General features: G+C 41.8%; 1 protein-coding gene across 2 annotated transcripts in view; it reads right to left on the bottom strand.

Annotated features, from left to right (window-relative positions):
- Window positions 1-12,600: 12,600 nt before the first annotated feature.
- TAB2 (TGF-beta activated kinase 1 (MAP3K7) binding protein 2) overlaps window positions 12,601-19,579 on the bottom strand; it is an 88,321-nt gene continuing 81,342 nt past the window's right edge. Inside the window, exon 8 of one of the 2 annotated variants that reach the window (XM_032651203.1) lies at window positions 12,601-14,660. In XM_032651203.1, the coding sequence (XP_032507094.1) occupies window positions 14,518-14,660 (143 nt within the window). In that variant the 3' untranslated portion in view covers window positions 12,601-14,517. The remainder of the gene's footprint in view (window positions 14,661-19,579) is intronic. The other variant, XM_032651204.1, reaches the window with a different exon arrangement.

Here is a 19,579-nt window from a genome sequence, read left to right on the forward strand (position 1 = left end):
TCCTCCCGGACCGGGGCACGAACTCGTGTCCCCTGCATCGGCAGGCGGACTCTCAACCACTGCGCCACCAGGGAAGCCCTAAAAAAACTCTTTTAAAAAAATTAATTAATTTATTTTTTGCTGCGTTGGGTCTTCGTTGCTGCACGCAGGCTTTCTTTAGTTGCAGCGAGCTGGGGCTTCTCCTGTTGCAGAGCACGGGCTCTAGAGTGCAGGCTCAGTAGTTGTGGTTCACGGGCTCAGTTGCTCCGCGGCATGTTGGATCTTCCTGGACCAGGGCCCGAACCCGTATCTCCTGCACTGGCAGGTGGATTCGTAACCACTGCGCCACCAGGGAAGTCCCATAGAGAGGCTTTTTGGATTTAAAAGCTCTACTGCTGGGACATTTCTCAAGGGGTTAAGGGTCTACAAAGAAGTTTTAAAATGTTTAGAACAAAAGGCAGCCTTTAAAACAAAATCAGCTATGAAAATGCAGCATATTGTTTTAATTTTTTTTATTTGCTCCAGATCGCTGAAGGAATCAGTGTGGATTGGGAACAGCGTGAAGCCTGGCATCGAGGGGCTGCCGGAGTAGAAGTCCCTCTTGGGGGCTCTCCTGTCTCCCCTGGCTCTGTTGCTGTTTCTCTTGATGAGCCGTGAACTAAACTTGTGCTCACGTTGTGGCGGCTGCTGTGTTTTTCCCATGAATGATTTGTGAAGAGGGGTAGGGATGGGACTTACGCAAGGATAAATGCCCTAACCCGGCCAACACAGGTGGTGGGTGAAGGCCCACTGTGGGAAGGACTTTGTTCTCAGGCAGTAGAGGTGACGGCTTCACGTGGATTTTCAAACAGCCCCTTCTGAGATGGAGTTGGAAGTGACAGCATCGAGGTCCTGTATGCTGGCTGCTCTGCTCGTGTCCAGACCCCTCCGTGGAGTCTTTGCTTCCTCTGCTTGATATCCGTTTCCTATGATCAGCATCACAGGTGCTTTTGAAGGCTGCTACCACGTTTGTGCTGTCTTTTGGAATTAATCAAAACTTTAATCCTCTGCTCAAAAAGTTTCTTTTGAACTATGGAAATATCAGCCCTGTCAGAAAATATTTCTGAAGGGAAAACTGAAAACAGCTTAAACTCCTCTCTCTAAAGTTTTTTCCGAGTGAGCAATGTTTTAAACTTAAAAACGTTCCCGTGTAATTATGTCTCTGTGTGTATTCGTGTTTTTCTTCTGCTTGACTTCCATTCTGTTTACTCAGCAGTTAGGAGCCGTGCCACACAGGGCTCAGCGGATGGAAGACGTCCTCACGATGTGCTCAGAAAACGAGAAAGGGGAGCCCAAGGGGAGAAGCCACACGTGTGCTCTGTCCTCCCCAGCACGGCGGTTAAGGGGGAAGGGCATCATCTTTCTGAGATACCGTCCACTCTCCCTTCCTTATTAAAGAAAACATTTAAAGACGTGAGAAATGAACAAAAAACGATGTGAGATTTAGGAATCCATCCAACTTAAAATCAGCTGCTGCTGAGCAGACCGCACATGAAGAGACAAACGAGTGTAGGGTCAGAGCGACACTTTCCAGCCTCTCGGGAGCAGTGACCCCAGAGCTGTTCACTTGCCCGTTTTCCTCTCCACCCGCCCCAACAATATGACAACCAAGACCCGCTCTGAAGAGACTAACAGCTAATGTTTGGAGCATTTTGCAACACGTCTTGACAAGTGAGGTTCTCCATTATATCACAGAAGCAGAAGCCAGGAAAGGATCACAGTTTAATCGTTCTTCAGTAAAAGAAATGGTTGCTCTCATTTAGAAATGTATTCTCGGGACTTCCCTGGTGTCCAGTGGTTAAGACTCCTTGCTTCCACTGCAGGGGGCGTGGGTTCGATCCCTCCTCGGGGAACTAAGATCCCGCATGCCCTGAGGCTCAGCCAGAACAAAACAAAACAGAAAAACCCCCCAAACCCCCAAAACTACTAGAAATGTATTCTCTTGAATTTGAGCACATGCTACTAATGGGAGAACCTGAAACCAAAATATGACAAGACCACTCTCAAAGCAACCGGGCAACATACAGAGAAGGCATGTGAGAGGCAGTCCAGGGCTGTGAGAGATCCCGGGGGACAGGCGGGCACAGTGGTAACTGTAATGCCAAGTCTGTGTCTCCAGAACCAGAAGAGTGCTTGGCACATAGGACTGCATTTTTTGAATGAATAAGAAAGAAATGAAATTTCTAAATCAAGGTTTAACTCTGGAAAGCAGAAGCATCTGATAGTTGTTCGGGATTTGTCAGCATAAAATGTTACATAGTGAGTGTAACCAGAGATGCTAATTTTATATACAAGAGAATTACTAGAATTAAACAAATAGTTTAAGAAAAAGGCAGTCAGAAGGGGGAAAGCTAAACATGGGTCGCTCCCTGAAGAGCATCTGTTTGTTCCGCAGAATTCAAGCTGACAGAAGGCCAGAGGCTGTGTCCTTGGGATGCTGATGCTGTGTCCCTTTATGCAACATCCAGCAGTGGCTGCATGGGAGTGAGCACCGCCAGGACGAGGCAGCTCTTCCCTCCCTCACGAAGAATGATCCTCTGGAAGGACCTGAGGACTCAAAGTCCTAGGACGGCTCTGATCTTGGTGCACATGTGGCAGCGTTCACCCGGCCACTTTCACGGCATCCTCACGGTCACTGATCTCATGCTGAGCTCCCCAGAACAGATGACAACACGAAGCTCCTCAGCACAGGTTGACCTCATCTTGCTTAGCATTAATTCAGTCAATGGTTTGAGAAGAAAACAGACCAGGAGTTATCTGATAGACAGTGGTGATAGCTTTCAGAGGAATTCATATATACTCTACTACTATGTAGTGGTAAGTAAGATACAAGTTAGTGACAGTATAGATAGTTAAAATTCCCACATAGGATGACGTCTGTGAGTCTTTAACTTCAGATGTGACAAGGTCACCTTATAGCTGATAATTACTAAGAGGGCACCTAGCTGGCAACTTGTTTTGTGTTTCTGCTTTTCCCCTATTTGTCTTTCTCATGGGTGTTTGTGAGAACTTTCAGCTTTCCCCCCAAGGTATTAAAACAGATGTTTCCTCCCCTAAAGTTTCTTTTAAGATAAATTTATTACTTTAATACGTACTCTTTTAATACAATGAAGTACACTCACATAAATTGTGTAATTTTCATACAAAAATCCCCATTTTTAAATGAGTTTTGACAAATGGATACACCCATGTAACTTTGCCACAATCAAGATGTAAACACATCCATCACCCCGAAGGTTCCCTTGTGCCCTTTTCAGCGAATTCTATCCCACTGCTCTGTTTTCTGTCACTAGAGATTAGCTTTGCTGTTTCTGTAATATCACAATAATGAAATCATACAGAATGTGCTCCTCTGGCTGGCTTCTCTCACTGAGCAGAATGCATGTGAGACTCGTCTATGTTGTTGTATCAGTATTTGCCCCTTTTTAATCCTGAGTAGTGCTCCAGTGTATATATAGACCGCATCTGTTTATCCCTTCACCTATTGATGGGCATGTGGGTTGTTTGCAGTTTTTGGCTATAATGGGTAAACTTGCTATGTGGACTTCTGTTTTCATTTCCTTGGGCAAGTTACCCCCAAACCTTCCACGGCTCATTATTGCCTTATTAAATTAAGCACGCTCTCAATCACCCTCCACAGAATGGTCCAAATTACCTTTCCTGTCTTTTCTTCCCAACCTGTCCTCACCTTTCAGCCAAGCGAGGTCCCCTGCAGATCTCTGCACAGCCCCTGTAGCTTCTGGACTCCACTGGGGCTCACACTGTTTCCCACACCTGGAATGTCTTCCCACCTCTGTCAGATTCCCGCCTACCATGAGTCCCATTTCAAAGGCCTCCCTTTCATAAGTTGTCTCTGACTCAACCATCAGAAGTCATCTCTCCCGTCACTGAACTTTGTACCCCTCTGTACAGCACTTGCCTTATAATTATAGTCGATTCTTGTTATTTATGGTAGTTGTGTTCTATAAAGTCTCCACAAACACTGTATTAGTGAATACTAAACTCCCATTCCTAGGGAAATACAGGGTTATGTTCCCATGAGCCTCTGGTCACCACGTTTTCATCAACCAAGTAATACATGACCTTGTTTCCATGTGTGTTTCATAGGTACTCTTGACTCACTGACTCTGACCTCCCTGGCAGCACCATGACTCACACCTGAACGAGGCTTACCTGACACACCGTCTCTTCTCCTTAGGTACATCCTGGGCTTCCTGAACTCGGGAACACTAGACAGCACTTCAGCACTATGCTTGGGGGTCATCGTAAACAGCAAAATCACCAATAAAAAGCACAAAAATGCAAAAACTATGGCACTAAATAGACCATAAAAAAGAACAGGTGTCGGGCTTCCCTGGTGGCGCAGTGGTTGAGAGTCCGCCTGCCGATGCAGGGGACACAGGTTTGTGCCCTGGTCCGGGAAGATCCCACATGCCGCGGAGCGGCTGGGCCCGTGAGCCATGGCCGCTGAGCCTGCACGTCCGGAGCCTGTGCTCCGCAACGGTGGAGGCCACAACAGTGGGAGGCCCGCGTACCGCAAAAAAAAAGGACAGGTGTTTATAGTCGGAGAGCTGAAACAAAAAGGCAGGGTCCTCACCTTGTCTGTCTGACCTGAGCCTGAGTGTCAGGAAACTCAAACTTTTCATCGATCTGTGCATGTCCATGAATGACTATAGTGAGTAGACAAATTCACAAATTTTATGGAATTCCAAGAATAACAAGGATTGACTGTACTGATTTCCCTTTTGTAAGCTCTAAGGCGGTGACTGTATCTGCCATGTCATCTAACACAATGCTTGGCCCATGGGAGGAATGTGATATTGAGAAGCATTTGGGGGAGAAAAATAAAGTTATACTAGGTCACCCAATTGATCAGGTAACTTAAAATTTGTTATGCACCTCAATGTGCCAGGCCCACATGGGGAGCAGGTATATAGTGGTGAACAAAACGAGAGACCCTGTCCTCACTCGCAGGAGTAAGAATAGGAAGGCTAGCAGAAGGAGCAGCAAAAATGGAAATGTAAAATTTCTCCTCAGATGGAAAGAAGATTCCAGAGACTGAGAGCTGATCACTTACTATAGCTACCTTGGAATAAACAGCAACAAAAATCCATCTGCAAGCCCCTCAGGAGAGCCTGAAGGTAGCTCACTGTAGTGGTTAAAAGCATGACTGGAGTCAGACTGCTCCGTTTTTAATTTTGGTCCTATTAGCTGTGTGACCTTGGGAGAGTTATTTAACCTCTCTGCTTCACTTCTTCTTTTGTAAATGGGAATATCCTATCCTCTACCTCTTTGGGTTGTTATGAGGATCGCGTGAGCTAATATTTGTAAAGCGTTTGGAACAGTGCCTAATGTAGTAAAAAGCAGGTGTTGATCATATTTTGAAAATTACGCAGTGCCCAATTCATCTGCTGTCAGATCAAGGTGATTACCTTTTAAAGAGAAACAGGGAAGCGGAATATGAGGTAGATAATCTCCTGGGCATCTCATTATCAAGCCAGGAAAGGGCGTCTCGGGCTCTCAGGTGAACTGTGTAGTCTGAGGACATGCCGAGTAGAGATGTTCCAAGATGTTATCAGGACTGAGTCATGGTTGGTCCTGAGGCTAAGAATCACCACCCCATTTTGCTCGTCTCCTGGTGAGTCACATACAAACCTACTGAGAAAATGTTCAGTATGTAGAAAAGGATTAATTTTGGATGGACGGTTAACACTGAAAGAGAAATTAGTTTAAATACTCTAAAATATTAGAAAAAAAAAGGTTCTATAAAAACAGCATAGGGAATTCCCTGGCAGTCAAGTGGTTGGGACTCTGTGCTTTCACTGCATTGGCCTGGGTTCAATCCTTGGTTGGGACACGTGGCACAGCCAAAAAAACCCCCCCAAAAAACAAAACAAAAAACCCACAACAGCATGAAGTCAGTAGCCATGAAGTAAAAGCACTGATGGATTAAGGAAACAAAACGTAACAAAAGCAAAAACCGAGTAACTGGGTAGCACGATTCTAAGGCCAACTGAGTCCATGAAATCACCCTGAAGAGCACAGGCAGAGAGCTGTGTGACAAACGCCACAGGAGGAAACCTCCCACATGCCTCAAACGTGTAGCGAAAAGCACAGGACATACAAGTGCCAGAAAACAAGCATTAAGCCCATTTTCTTTCTTATTTTAGTCAATCAATTGTTAATTAATTAATTAAGTTTTGGCTGCATTGGGTCTTCGTCGCTGTGTGCGGGCTTCCTCTAGTTGCAGCAAGCAGGGGTTGCTCTTCGTTGTGGTGCATGGGCTTCTCATTGCAGTGGTTTCTCTTGTCGCGGAGCACGGGCTCTAGGAGTGTGGGCTTCAGTAGTTGTGCCACATGGGCTCAGTAGTTGTGGCTCACGGGCTGTAGGGCGCAGGCTTAGTAGTTGTGGTGCACAGGCTTAGTTGCTCCGCGGCATCTTCCTGGACCAGGGCTCGAACCCGTGTCCCCTGCATTGGCAGGCAGATTCTTAACCACTGCACCACCAGGGAAGCCCTAAGCCCATTTTTCTGAACGAATAAAGATGCCAAAGGTTCTATGCCCAATTATAATTCATAAAGCGTGGTAGAGGAAGCTGGGGCCTTAGGAAAGGAAAACAGAGTGTATGAGGAAAGACGGAAGGTCGTTATTCTGTCTAGAGGAGAAAGCTGAAGGGTTACTGAACTGTATTCTTTGAGAACGGAAGGGCAGTTTTTCCTCTGTACCCTTGTAGAAACCTGAGAAAATAGAACCCAATGACTCAATATAGCAACAAAATCCTTTTACTTGTGGACTCATGACTATGTAAAAATGCCATGAAAAATGAAAGCTTCATACGACTCAAGGTCTCAAGATTTCTGCACCGTAGCGAACATAGATGTCAGAGCACATGTGCTCAAAGGAAAACAATGCCAGTTGGCCGAAGGTTTTCAGCGAGTCCTGCTTATTCTTTATTTCATTTGTCTTGGAATGTGGAGGCCATTTGTTTCATGTAATGTGAAGTCAGTGCCTTTTTTTTTTTTTTTTTGGCAGTATGCGGGCCTCTCACTGTTGTGGCCCCTCCCGTTGCGGAGCACAGGCTCCAGACGCGCAGGCTCAGCAGCCATGGCTCATGGGCCCAGCCGCTCCGCGGCATGTGGGATCTTCCCAGACCGGGGCACGAACCCGTGTCCCCTGCAGCGGCAGGCGGACTCTCAACCACTGTGCCACCAGGGAAGCTCGTCAGTGCCTTTAACTATGGTACGTTAATGGTTGTGAACAGTAGAAAAGAGTAAGATTGTGGTTGATAAAGAAATATAGTGACAAGTTTAAAAAACTTTGCTGTGTGTTTTTACCATTTGATAGTAATGTAATTATGCTCTGGGATACTGAATCTGGCGCTTCAGTGAAAGGGTTTGTGAAATAATTCTATTAAAACCCCAAAAGATAGTCATTATGACTTCAAGCCAATTCGTGTACTAAAATGTAACCTTGTTTCATGGTGCCCAACACACAGGCAGTGTCTTGGTTATACATGCCTGAGTCACAAATATACACCTAGTCCCTGCTCTCTGCTATTGTTCCTTTAGTCGGAAGCCTGTCTTTCCACCCCCTTCTTGGGAAAGGGGAGGAGTTATTTCACATTTCACTTTCTTCTTTTTTTCCTCTTCTCTAGACCAGTTTTCTCAGGAAAAATATTCTCTCATGTCCTTCTCTGCTTCAATTGTGAATTAAAAAAAAAATTGATCCTCGTTATGTTTAAGAACAAGCCACGCAAACATCTTTATCGAAGAAAAAGGCAAAATTAAAGCTCTAAAGTGAAATCAGATGTAACAGAATCAGGAGACTCAATTTCAAATTTCTGAATTTTCCAGAATATCCACAAAGCTCTCTAATTCTCCACCCTCTTCCAGAAACGCACATAAGAGATGTGAAACATTTTCACTTAATTTCATTGTTAATTTACTTACCCCAATAGTACTGCACCTTATTTCAGTATTTCAAATGCAAAGCAGTCCAGTTAATTAGTGATCTGGCCTGGGAACCTATCACTTATGATATTGGTCCTATGAGAAAATACATATCAAGTTCAAAATGGCTGTACCGATTAACTTGGAATTAAATGTTAGAAATTAACTTGGTCGTCAAGAATCATTACCACCATCACCAATTATTTATTTTATTTTTTTTTTTGCGGTACGCGGGCCTCTCACTGTTGCGGAGCACAGGCTCCGGACACGCAGGCTCAGCCGCTCCGCGGCATGTGGGATCCTCCCGGACCGGGGCACGAACCCGTGTCCCCTGCATCGGCAGGCAGACTCTCAACCACTGCGCCACCAGGGAAGCCCCATCACCAATTATTGACTTCTTGCTGTACATAAGGGCATTTACTCTGAGGACACAAAGCGGGTGTGTAACAATACCTGCCCTGTCAGGATGTAAATGGAGAGGTCAAAGTAGCAATGAATGACAAGTGGGCAGAAAATATAGCAAGTGCCATGAGAAGGTGCAGTTTGGAAAGTTCTCACAACCTTGACCCTTGACCTGGTTAAGTTTTGGCTGCACCAAGTTTAACCTTTGAAAGGTTAAACTTAAGTAGAGACAGGGGAAATGGGATGGACAAAAGTACATTGGGGTGATGTGGGGCGTGCAAGATCTCTTCAGGGAAGTGATTAGGCCAATTTAGCTGGAAGAGTATTCTGTTGCAAAGTAACAAACCATCCCGAAAAGACGACAGAATTGTACAAGTTAAGCCCAGTCAGCAATGGGGAAACAGTAGAGGTTTCTGAAGAGAGCATGGAGATGATGTTCTCTCTTTAATCTAGCTGCAGGTGCAAGGTAAGAGGAAGAAGCCAGAGGCAGAACCAGTTAGATCACAGTGCGAAAGGCACTGAGCCTACTAGGAACTAATGGGTGGTTTCACAGGTGGGAGGCAGCTTTTTTCTTTTTTTCTTTTTTTGCGTACGCAGGCCACCCACTGCCGTGGCCTCCCCAGTTGCGGAGCACAGGCTCCGGACGCGCAGGCTCAGCGGCCATGGCTCACGGGCCCAGCCGCTCCTCGGCATGTGGGATCTTCCCGGACCGGGGCACGAACCCGTATCCCCTGCATCGGCAGGCGGACTCTCAACCACCGCGCCACCAGGGAAGCCCTTTTTTTTTTTTAATTTTACTTACTTATTTTTGGCTGCTTTTGGGTCTTTGTTGCTGCACGTGGGCTTTTCTCTGGTTGCGACGAGCAGGGGATTACTCTTCGTTGTAGTGTGCAGGCTTCTCATTGCGGTGGCTTCTCTTGCTGTGGAGCACGGGCTCTAGGCGCGCAGGCTTCAGTAGTTGTAGCACACAGGCTCAGTAGTTGTGGCTCACAGGCTTAGTTGTTCCACGGCATGTGGGATCTTCCTGGACCAGGGCTCGAACCCGTGTCTCCTGCATTGGCAGGCGGATTCTTAACCACTGCGCCACCAGGAAAGCCCAACTTTTTTCTTTGTAAACTCTCTGGAAAGCACTGCCACGTTGAAGATACCACAGTATTTATTCACTATGCTATGAGGATCAATAAGCATTATTGGAATGTAGATTGGTAAGTTGTAATGGTTCTACTATGCAAGTCGTCCTTTAGTATTCACGGGGGATTGGTTCCAGGACAGCCCCCAAGATATTCAAAATCCAAGGATGTTCAAGTACCTTATATAAAAAGGTGTAGTATTTATTGTGCTTTAAATGATCTCTAGACTACTTATAATACCTAATACAATGTAAATAGCTGCTGGTGCACAGCAAATTCAAATTTTGCTTTTTGGAAGTTTTTGGAATCTTTTTCCCCCCATTTTTTCCCCAACATTTATTTATTTATATGGCTGCGTTGGGTCTCAGTTGCGGCACACAGGATCTTCCTTGTGGCATGCGGGATCTTTCGTTGCTGTGCGTGGGCTCATTGCAGTGTGTGGGTTTCTCCCTAGTTGTGGCACACGGGCTCCAGAGTGCGTGGGCTCAGTAGTTGCAGCGTGTGGGCTTAGTTGCCTTGCAGCATGTGGGATCTTAGTTCCCAGATCAGGGATCGAACCGTGGCTTTGGAAGGAGGATTCTTAACCACTGGACCACCAGGGAAGTCCCTTCCTGAGTATTTTTGATCTGCGGTTGCTTAAATCCGAAGATGTAGAACCTGCAGATATGGAGGGCCGAATGCAGTTGGGATCAGAGGAAGGATATATTTCTGCCCTCAGAAGTGGGGGGCGGGAAAGAAAGAGGTAAAAGAAGGGGATCTGTAAAGAGAGGCTAGAATGAAGTGGACCTTGGGTCAATTTTAGGCTTAAAACAAATATGCAGATGTGCAAACACTGGACTAAGTCCTTTGAAGAAAGTGTTTATTTTCCTAGAGAAATAATTTGCTATTCTCCATCATAAAACGTACATTCTTTAGAGAGCTGGACATGCAAGAGAAATATAAACACACTTGATCTCCAGGTCAGCTTTGTAACCTTTGCAAAGCAATCAACCTTTTGACTTTAAAAGAGGGAAAGAATTACAGTGACTGAAATACCAAATTCTGATCGACTGAGATGTCCCTAGACCAATTCAGAGAAATAAATAGTAAACTTACCATTCTGTTCATTAATACTGTTGAGAAAAATGCCTCAAAACCCATTCATACAGAAACATAACCCAGTTTTAGGATAATCCGGTTCCTAGAGAGAAAAGAGGTTGGCTCAGATAGTTCCACATTAAGCCCCTCAACACCTCTGTGAGGAGGGTTTAACGTTAATATAATTATCTTCCTTTAACAAGGCAAGGAAAGAAAAGCAAAGGACTATCCCAGGGTTACAGAGTAAATCTAGGGAGATGCCCGAATTGGATCCCAACTGTCCTGACTCTTAAGATTTGAGGGGTGTATCTGGGGAATAAGGTGGCACAGTATTAAAAATGCAACTGCTTTCATAACCTTCTTAAATAACTAGGTAAATTAATGAACTATTGTACTGTAACATGGCAATTCTATTTTTGAACTTGTAATACAGGAAGAAATTTATAGTTGCAAAGACAATGCATTACCAAGCATTTTTAATGACTAACTACACTCCCTTAAAAAACAACAAGAACAACAACAGAAAAACACCAAACAGCCTACTACATATTGAGGGGGGGGGAATCCAATTTAACAAATATAAAGCTACAAAATTGTACTTTCTTTAGAGGAAGCCTTTTCTCTCAGTCGCCTAATTATATTTTCAGATGGAAACAATAAAAATTAAAATGCAGCCCTGAGTCATTTCATCAAGTAAAATGGATAGTTATAGTTTCTAAAAACTAGAATCAAAAAAATATACGTTCACTTGTCACGGAGAAATATAAGCGTTTTGTAATATTATATAGGAAACTATGCTAATACCTGGCACGCAGATATCAAATCTGGAATGGCGTTTGGTGCCATTTAATATTATTTTCTAAGGCAACACGGTCAACTTCAATTACTCACAGACTGACGATTATATCTCATACCATTTACTTAAACTTATCATTGTTCACTATAATTTCCCATCAACATTAAACCGGGATAGAGGAAACTGATGAAATGTCATTTAACCTTGCTATTTATACATGCTTTGATTAAAATATAAGTTAAATAGCTAATATAGTTTTGAGCTATCATAGATATGAGTTTATATACAATTTCAATACTCCAATATAAAGTCAATTAATATTACACTGTAGTTTGGCCCTGCTTGTCATTAAAAAAAATGGAACTTTTAAAAGAAAAATAAATGTTTATATTTTTTCCACAAAAATTCTCAATACAGCATGCATCTTTGTATAACATACTAGTTATATAGTAGATACTGGCCAACATTTTGTTAAAAAAAAAAGTTTTCCTGAGAAGTCCAGTTTACATGAACCGCTAACTGCCCACCTCCCCTTTCAATATAAAGCATGTCAGCACCCAAGGATGATCAGCAATGAGAAACGAAGTCCATCTTCCCATCTGAGGCTCTTAGTACCTGCAGTTCTATTTTAGTGCAATAATTCCTGAAGGTAGTCTCCAGACCACCCACATATCCAGACCTCATATTCCCTGGCAAAGAATATTTATGTCCTACTAGGTTTAAAAGACCAGTCAGGGCAAGGCAGAGCTTTCTGTAAGTTATGTCATAACAAGGTCAGCAAGGGCCACTCTGCTCTTTTCAAGCTCAGAAAAACGGAGTTATAATTTTTTGAAAACCCAACGTAAAGGTTCTCTTCAAGAGAAGCACCACCATCCTCAGCACTTACACATGATACGAGAGCAAACGTTACCTCAACGACTACTCAGGCTACATGGCCCAAGAAATCACACTTAAAAACCCCAAAAGAAACAAAAGAAAAAGCTATAATAAACTCTGAGAAAAGCAATATTCCTTTTTCTGCCTTAGCTTAAACATGACTGCTTTCATTCATTAGTTAAAAAGAAGCCTGCGGAAATTGATACAAATAATCCAAGAAATGCAGTGGAATGCCATGATGTCATGAGAAGACTCTGGAGAGTGAGTTTTCTCTGGTTTATATTAACTATCAAAGGTTCTGCTGGGGCATAAATTAGCTCCTGTCCCACAGACTTTAAAAACAAGTCACAAAATCCACGTTAGAATAGAAGTGTTTTAATTTTTATAAATAACTTATCTGTTACAAAGATAGTTTTTACCCAGCTAAATCACAAAACCATCAACTCAAGATATCCAAATTACGTTTTATTAATAAAACAAGTAAAAACTGATTTATCAATCTTCACATAGAACTGCAGATGAAGCTGAAAAACAAGGCCTATTTTTAAAACAAAACGCATCAAATGTAAGGGCTTTGAGTTTGTCTAATTAACTAGGATTGTCATAGTTCTTCCCATATACAAGATGCAAAGCCTGGAAGTTAAGGCTTTGACATTCATATAGAATCACCTGTAATAATCCTGTTTATTTAAAAATATTCATTTGCAAACATTTACAGTGGGTGACAGTCTACATTACCTCCTATCTTTTGCTACATTTCAGCACTTCCCTTAGGCCCATTCTAAGCACTGATATATAATTCCATAATTGTTTTTTAAAATGCATACTGTTATTTCTTTTTCTTGATTTCATTTAGTTATATACACTCCTGATCATCTGAATATTTATTTTCCTTATAAAAATATATCATCAAAATAAAGAGATGCTTGAGGTTGCTTCAGTGTTCAAGTTTGCTTGTTTTTCTTTTTTCCAGCTCTTCTTCAGTTGTCCTAAATATGACTAGCCTTGTTTTATAAATATACATGATACTGCCACCAAGTCAGGTTTAGAAACGGATTGCCCCAACAGTAAAGCATTTAAACTTCTCTCCGAAAAAAGGGCTGTAGGTACTGCTGCTGTTGCTGGTTTTGAAACTGTACTTTCCCAATAGTAATCTCTCGTGAGAGTTCTGTGGGACACGAGGCAGATAAAGCAAGCTTAACCTTGTTGCTGTCAGTGGGTTAAAAATATCTTTTGTTTTAAGCTTCCCTGTGGAAGATAAAACACTGTGTTGTGTTACCCACTGCTAAAGTCAGTATATAGTGTGACCTATAGACGTTAAGTCTTGTAATATTTTCTGCAATTCACTATGCAGCATCTGTATGTCTTCACAGAACATCGGCACTCATGAGGGCAAAGTACAGAATAAGTAGAGGAAAGTTATTTTGTGCATAGTTTCATTTCATTAATGCTTTTTTTATTTTAAGGCATTGCTTCTCTCAGGTAAGGCTTAAAAAGGGACACGATCGTGCTTAATCACTAAAAGGAAAAAAGAAAATTAGTTAACAAAAGACTATTACACTATACATACAGAAATACAAGAAAATAATAAGGAAGAAAAGAAATCACTTAAAGCAGACTCGAGAGATCTGTACAGTAGGAAAGGCTTTGGGATATCTCACTCCATGTTTGTACAGACAATGCATGCTGCTTTTCTTTTCATCTTTAGACCCTAGATGCTGGCTTCACAGAGTGGAGACGTTTTCAGGGAAGACAAAGACAAAGCCAAGAGTACCACAGATTTGTGAAGTTCTTCCCCTATCCATTGGCATTATATGGCAGCAAACAGTTTCTAAATAGTTAAACCTTGTTCCTTTTCTTCATGTTTGTAGTGTTTCACCGAAAGCTTTTTAAAAAAAAAAAGCCATTGTTCTATTCCTTCCTCCTGTCAAAATTCAGTAGTGACATGAGGGGAAAAGGTACTGGGAACACCTAGGTATTAATATATTGAGAATTATCCTTAATGGGCTACTGGTAACACTGTACATGGTTAGGCAGTGGGCAACCAAGTCTTTCAGCAGATTACCTTCATGTGATGAATTTCAACTGCCCATGACATTAGACTGAGGTATTATTAGCTCTGTGGGCTGACATTTAACATTAGCACAACACCATCTTGTCACACCTTCAATTTGACAAAATCCTATGTAGCAGTGAAACTTTTCCCCTGATGACAGACTAGTTTCTTGAACTTCAGATGTGGTTTTAGGGAAGATATAGGGCCTCTTGGCTCAGAAATGCCTTGGCATCTCACACTGTTCACAACGGATTAAGGCTGGATGGTTCAAAAAAGTACAGGCAGTACAATTCCACTGAGCCCCCTCATCATCTTCTGTGTCTTGAGTCTTTGGTGTTTTGATGGTGGACCTTTGATCTGTAAGGAAGCAAAAATCACAAAGTCATAAATTACTGGCAACTTTAAACACTATTTGTACTGCACAGCATGAAACAGCTTGTTAAACAAGTGAAGCATCTAGCTGAAACTGACACACATGCTTGATCCTTACAACCTGTCTCTATCAGGCTGGCACTTCTCTGCTGGGGAACAGCAACATGTACATGACATAACCACCTCAATATCTCCTCAAAGGGGAAAAGAGCATCATTTCCCCCAATTTATAGCAGGAGAAAAGGGAAGTCAATTCATATGGTAACTAATAGCCAAGATTACCATAATGTCACCTAATATGGTGAAAAGGTGTCCAACCACAATGTAATGCTGCTAGTGCATTTATGTCTGATTAAAGTTTGAGTTTCATTTCTCACTGAAGTAGTATTTATATTTTTGTTTTCTACCAGGAATGGAAGTTTTTGTTAAATGTTCTCTATCTGGACAACACAAATGAAATATAAAGATGAACTAATTTCTAAAATCTTATTTATTTAACTAAATATCGACAATAGACCTTGGAGGAGTAAATCAGTACAAAAGTTTACCAGACTTTATTTCTCACTTTATTTTAAAATCATATTTATTATGGAACACTGGAAAGACTATTAGATTAAAGATTAAGAGTTGTGAGAATGGAGTTCTACTCCTGGCTCTGTTACTAACTACTAATGTCTTTGCTCTGTGATCTTAGATAATAAATCATATAACCTCTACATCTAATCTTTCTTACCTATAAAATAAAGTCACTACAGCTTTATGAGGCCAATGTTCTAGAATGTTTGAATGTAGAGAGGTAACTTAAATATAGGGAATAATTATATTCCTCCATGGTTGTATCTAAGATGAAATTACGTTTATGAAACTACTTTTTGGGGGGAGGGAGGTACCATTTATAATTTCAGAATAGTATCCCTACAAATTATTGTGGAGACGTTTCAAGTAAAAGGAGCATGCATTGTTGGATCTCTCCAGTCAAGGTTTATAATTTGTGGTTTCCAAACTATGTTAAGACAATGTATATTAATTTGAAAATTCTACCTGCTCCATGGAGTTGATAACTAAATCCTTTTCTGCTATTTTAAAAGACAAACTATTGTATATAGTAGATGAAAATATCAAGTTTCTATAACAAATTTAAAATCATTAAGTTATGTTTGGTACTTTGTACCCCTTTAGCAGCACTTTACTGTTTGGCATTAAACACTTTATTGCAAAATTCCCACTTTAAGCATTGGTCAGAATTTTTTAGGCATCACCATAATTTCTGGCACATGCATGGGCAGCATGGAAGTACTATTTATACAGTAATTTTCTTTAAATTGAATAACTTTAAAACAAATATCTATTTAAGGTTTACCTAAGTAAAAATATTTGAAAAATCAAGGGTCTGACAGTACTAATTAGTATCCTCTAAAACACATTAAAATAAATACAGTTAAAAAAAAGTTTGACTTTTTACCATCTACAATTATTTCACACTCCATACCTGGGAAACATTTTATAGCATAACTGTTTTAATCTGGGGATAATCCAGTCTACTTACTAGAATTTTGGTCTCACCGAGGTTAGAAAACATTCCTACCTGGCACATTTTCAATAAAACCTTGTCTTTCCTTTTTGTTTAACTACAAAGGTTTTTTAGGAAGGCTATTCAATCTATATTAACACTTCAATCTATTAATAAGTGCCAGAATCTTCTTCATTATTTAAGTAATATCTAAGGTATCAATAGAGGACCTAAATTTTTTTTTAAATGGAAAAATCTCCAATGGTTTTCTTACATCTGCACGATCTCTTTTGGTACTTAGAATTATGACTCTTATTTATGAGTGGTATTTGGAAACTAAGTAACCACCAGAATTGAAAAAAGGAAATTAGGTGGCACAGGATGACTTGTGATTGCCACACTTCATTTTAGCTGTTAAAAAACCCTGCATTGGGCTTCCCTGGTGGCGCAGTGGTTGAGAGTCCGCCTGCCGATGCAGGGGACACGGGTTCGTGCCCCGGTCCGGGAAGGTCCCACATGCCGCGGAGCGGCTGGGCCCATGAGCCATGGCCGCTGAGCCTGCGCATCCGGAGCCTGTGCTCCGCAACGGGAGAGGCCACAACAGTGAGAGGCCCACATACCGCAAAAGTAAACAAACAAACAAACAAACAAAAACCTATAAAAAACCCTGCATTGTCTGTTGGTGGAAATGTAAACTGATACAGCCACTACAGAGAACAGTATGGAGGTTCCTTAAAAAACTAAAAATAGAACTACCATACAACCCAGCAATCCCACTACGGGGCATATACCCTGAGAAAATCATAATTCAAAAAGAGTCATGGGATGGGGCTCTTTGGTGGAGCTAATGGCAGACTCTGGGAGGGCTCACGTCAAGGAGAACTTCCCAGAACTTCTGCTGCCAGTGTCCTTGTCCCCATAGTGAGCCACAGCCACCGCCGACTCTGCAGGAGACCCTCCAACACTAGCAGATAAACAGAGGCTAAAGACCCGTTAGCAGGAAAGTCAGCACTGGAACTCAGGACTTCTGACTGCAGAGACCACCCACACACTTCCACGTCTTCTGTCTCTCTCCAGGCCCAGCCCTGTCTTCCGAAGCGAGATCGGGTGCTGACAGGGTCTTGGTGCTCTGGCCGGATGTCAGGCCTGAGCCTCTGAGGTGGGAGAGCCAAGTTCAGGACACTGGACGACTAGAGGCCTCCCAGCCCCACGTAATATCAAACAGCGAAAGCTCTCCCAGAGACCTCCATCTCAACACTAAGACTCAGCTCCACTCAGTGCTTCACCCAGTAAACTACAGTGCTGGGCACCCTATGCCAAACAACTAGCAAGACAGGAACACAACCCCACCCATTAGCAGACAGGCTGCCTAAAATCATAATAAGGTCACAGACACCCCAAAACACACAACTGGACGTGGTCCTGCCCACCAGAAAGGCAAGATCCAGCCTCATCCACCAGAACACAGGCACCAGTCCGCTCCACCAGGAAGCCTGCACAACCCACTGAACCAACCTTAGCCACTGGGGTCAGACACCAAAAACATGGGAACTACAAACCTGCAGCCTGTGAAAAGGAGACTCCAAACACAGTAAATTAAGCAAGATAAGACAGAGAAACACACAGCAGATGAAGGAGCAAGGTAAAAACACACCAGACCAAACAAATGAAGAGGAAATAGGCAGTCTACCTGAAAAAGAATTCAGAGTAATGATAGTAAAGATGATCCAAAATCTTGGAAATAGAATGGAGAAAATACAAGAAACCTTTAACAAGGACTTGGAAGAACGAAAGAGGAAACAAACAATGACATATAACACAATAAATGAAATTTAAAATTCTCTAGAAGAAATCAATAGCAGAATAACTGAGGCAGAAGAACGGATAAGTGACCTGGAAGATAAAATAGTGGAAATAACTACCTCAGAGCAGAATAAAGAAAAAAGAATGAAAAGAATTGAGGAAAGTCCTAGAGACCTCTGAGACAACACTGAACACACCAACATTCGAATTATAGGGGTCCCAGAAGCAGAAGAGAAAAAGAAAGGGAGTGAGAAAATATCTGAAGAGATTATAGTTGAAAACTTCCCTAATATGGGTAAGGAAATAGTCAATCAAGTCCAGGAAGCACAGACAGTCCCATACAGGATAATCCAAGGAAAAACACGCCAAGACACATATTAATCAAACTATCAAAATTAAAAACAAAGAAAAAATATTAAAAGCAGCAGTGAAAAGTAACAATTAACATACAAGGGAACCCCCATAAGGATAACAGCTGCTCTTTCAGCAGAAACTCTGCAAGCCAGAAGGGAGTGGCAGGACATATTTAAACTGATGAAAGGGGAAAACCTACAACCAAGATTACTCTACCCAGCAAGGATCTCACCCAGATTCCACAGAGAAATTAAAACCTTTAGAGATAAAGCAAAAGCTAAGAGAATTCAGCACCACCAAACCAGCTCTACAACAAGTGCTAAAGGAACTTCTCTAGGCAGGAAACACAAGAGAAGGAAAAGACTTACAATAACAAACCCAGAAGAATTAAGAAAATGGTAATAGGAACATACATATCGATAACTACCTTAAATGTAAATGGATTAAATGCTCCAACCAAAAGACACAGACTGGATGAATGGATACAAAAACAGGACACATATATGCTGTCTAAAAGAGACCCACTTCAGACCTAGGGACACATACAGACTGAAAGTGAGAGGATGGAGAAAGATATTCCATGCAAATGGAAACCAAAAGAAAGCTGGAGTAGCAATTCTCATATCAGACAAAATAGACTTTAAAATAAAGACTATCAGAAGAGACAAAGAAGACACTACATAATGATCAAGGGATCAATCCAAGAAGAAGATATAACAACTGTAAACATTTATGCACCCAACATAGCAGCACCTCAATACATAAGGCAAATACTAACAGCCATAAAAGGGGAAATCGACAGTAACACAATCATAGTTGGGGACTTTAACACCTCACTTTCACCGATGGACAGATCATCCAAAATGAAAATAAACAAGGAAACACAAGCTTTAAATGATACATTAAATAAGATGGACTTAATTGATATTTGTAGGCCATTCCATCCAAAAACAGCAGATTACACTTTCTTCGCAAGTGCTCATGGAATATTCTCCAGGATAGAACATATCTTGGCTCACAAATCAAGCCTTGGTGAATTTAAGAAAATTGAAATTGTATCAAGTATCTTTTCCGACCTCAACACTATGAGACTAGATATCAATTACGGGAAAAAATCTGTAAAAAATTCAAACACATGGAGGCTAAACAATACACTACTAAATAACCAAGAGATCACTGAAGAAATCAAAGAAGAAACCAAAAAATACCTAGGAACAAATGACAATGAAAACATGAT

This window comes from Phocoena sinus, chromosome 12 (genome assembly GCF_008692025.1).
Source record: "Phocoena sinus isolate mPhoSin1 chromosome 12, mPhoSin1.pri, whole genome shotgun sequence".
Classification (NCBI taxonomy): Eukaryota; Metazoa; Chordata; class Mammalia; order Artiodactyla; family Phocoenidae; genus Phocoena; species Phocoena sinus.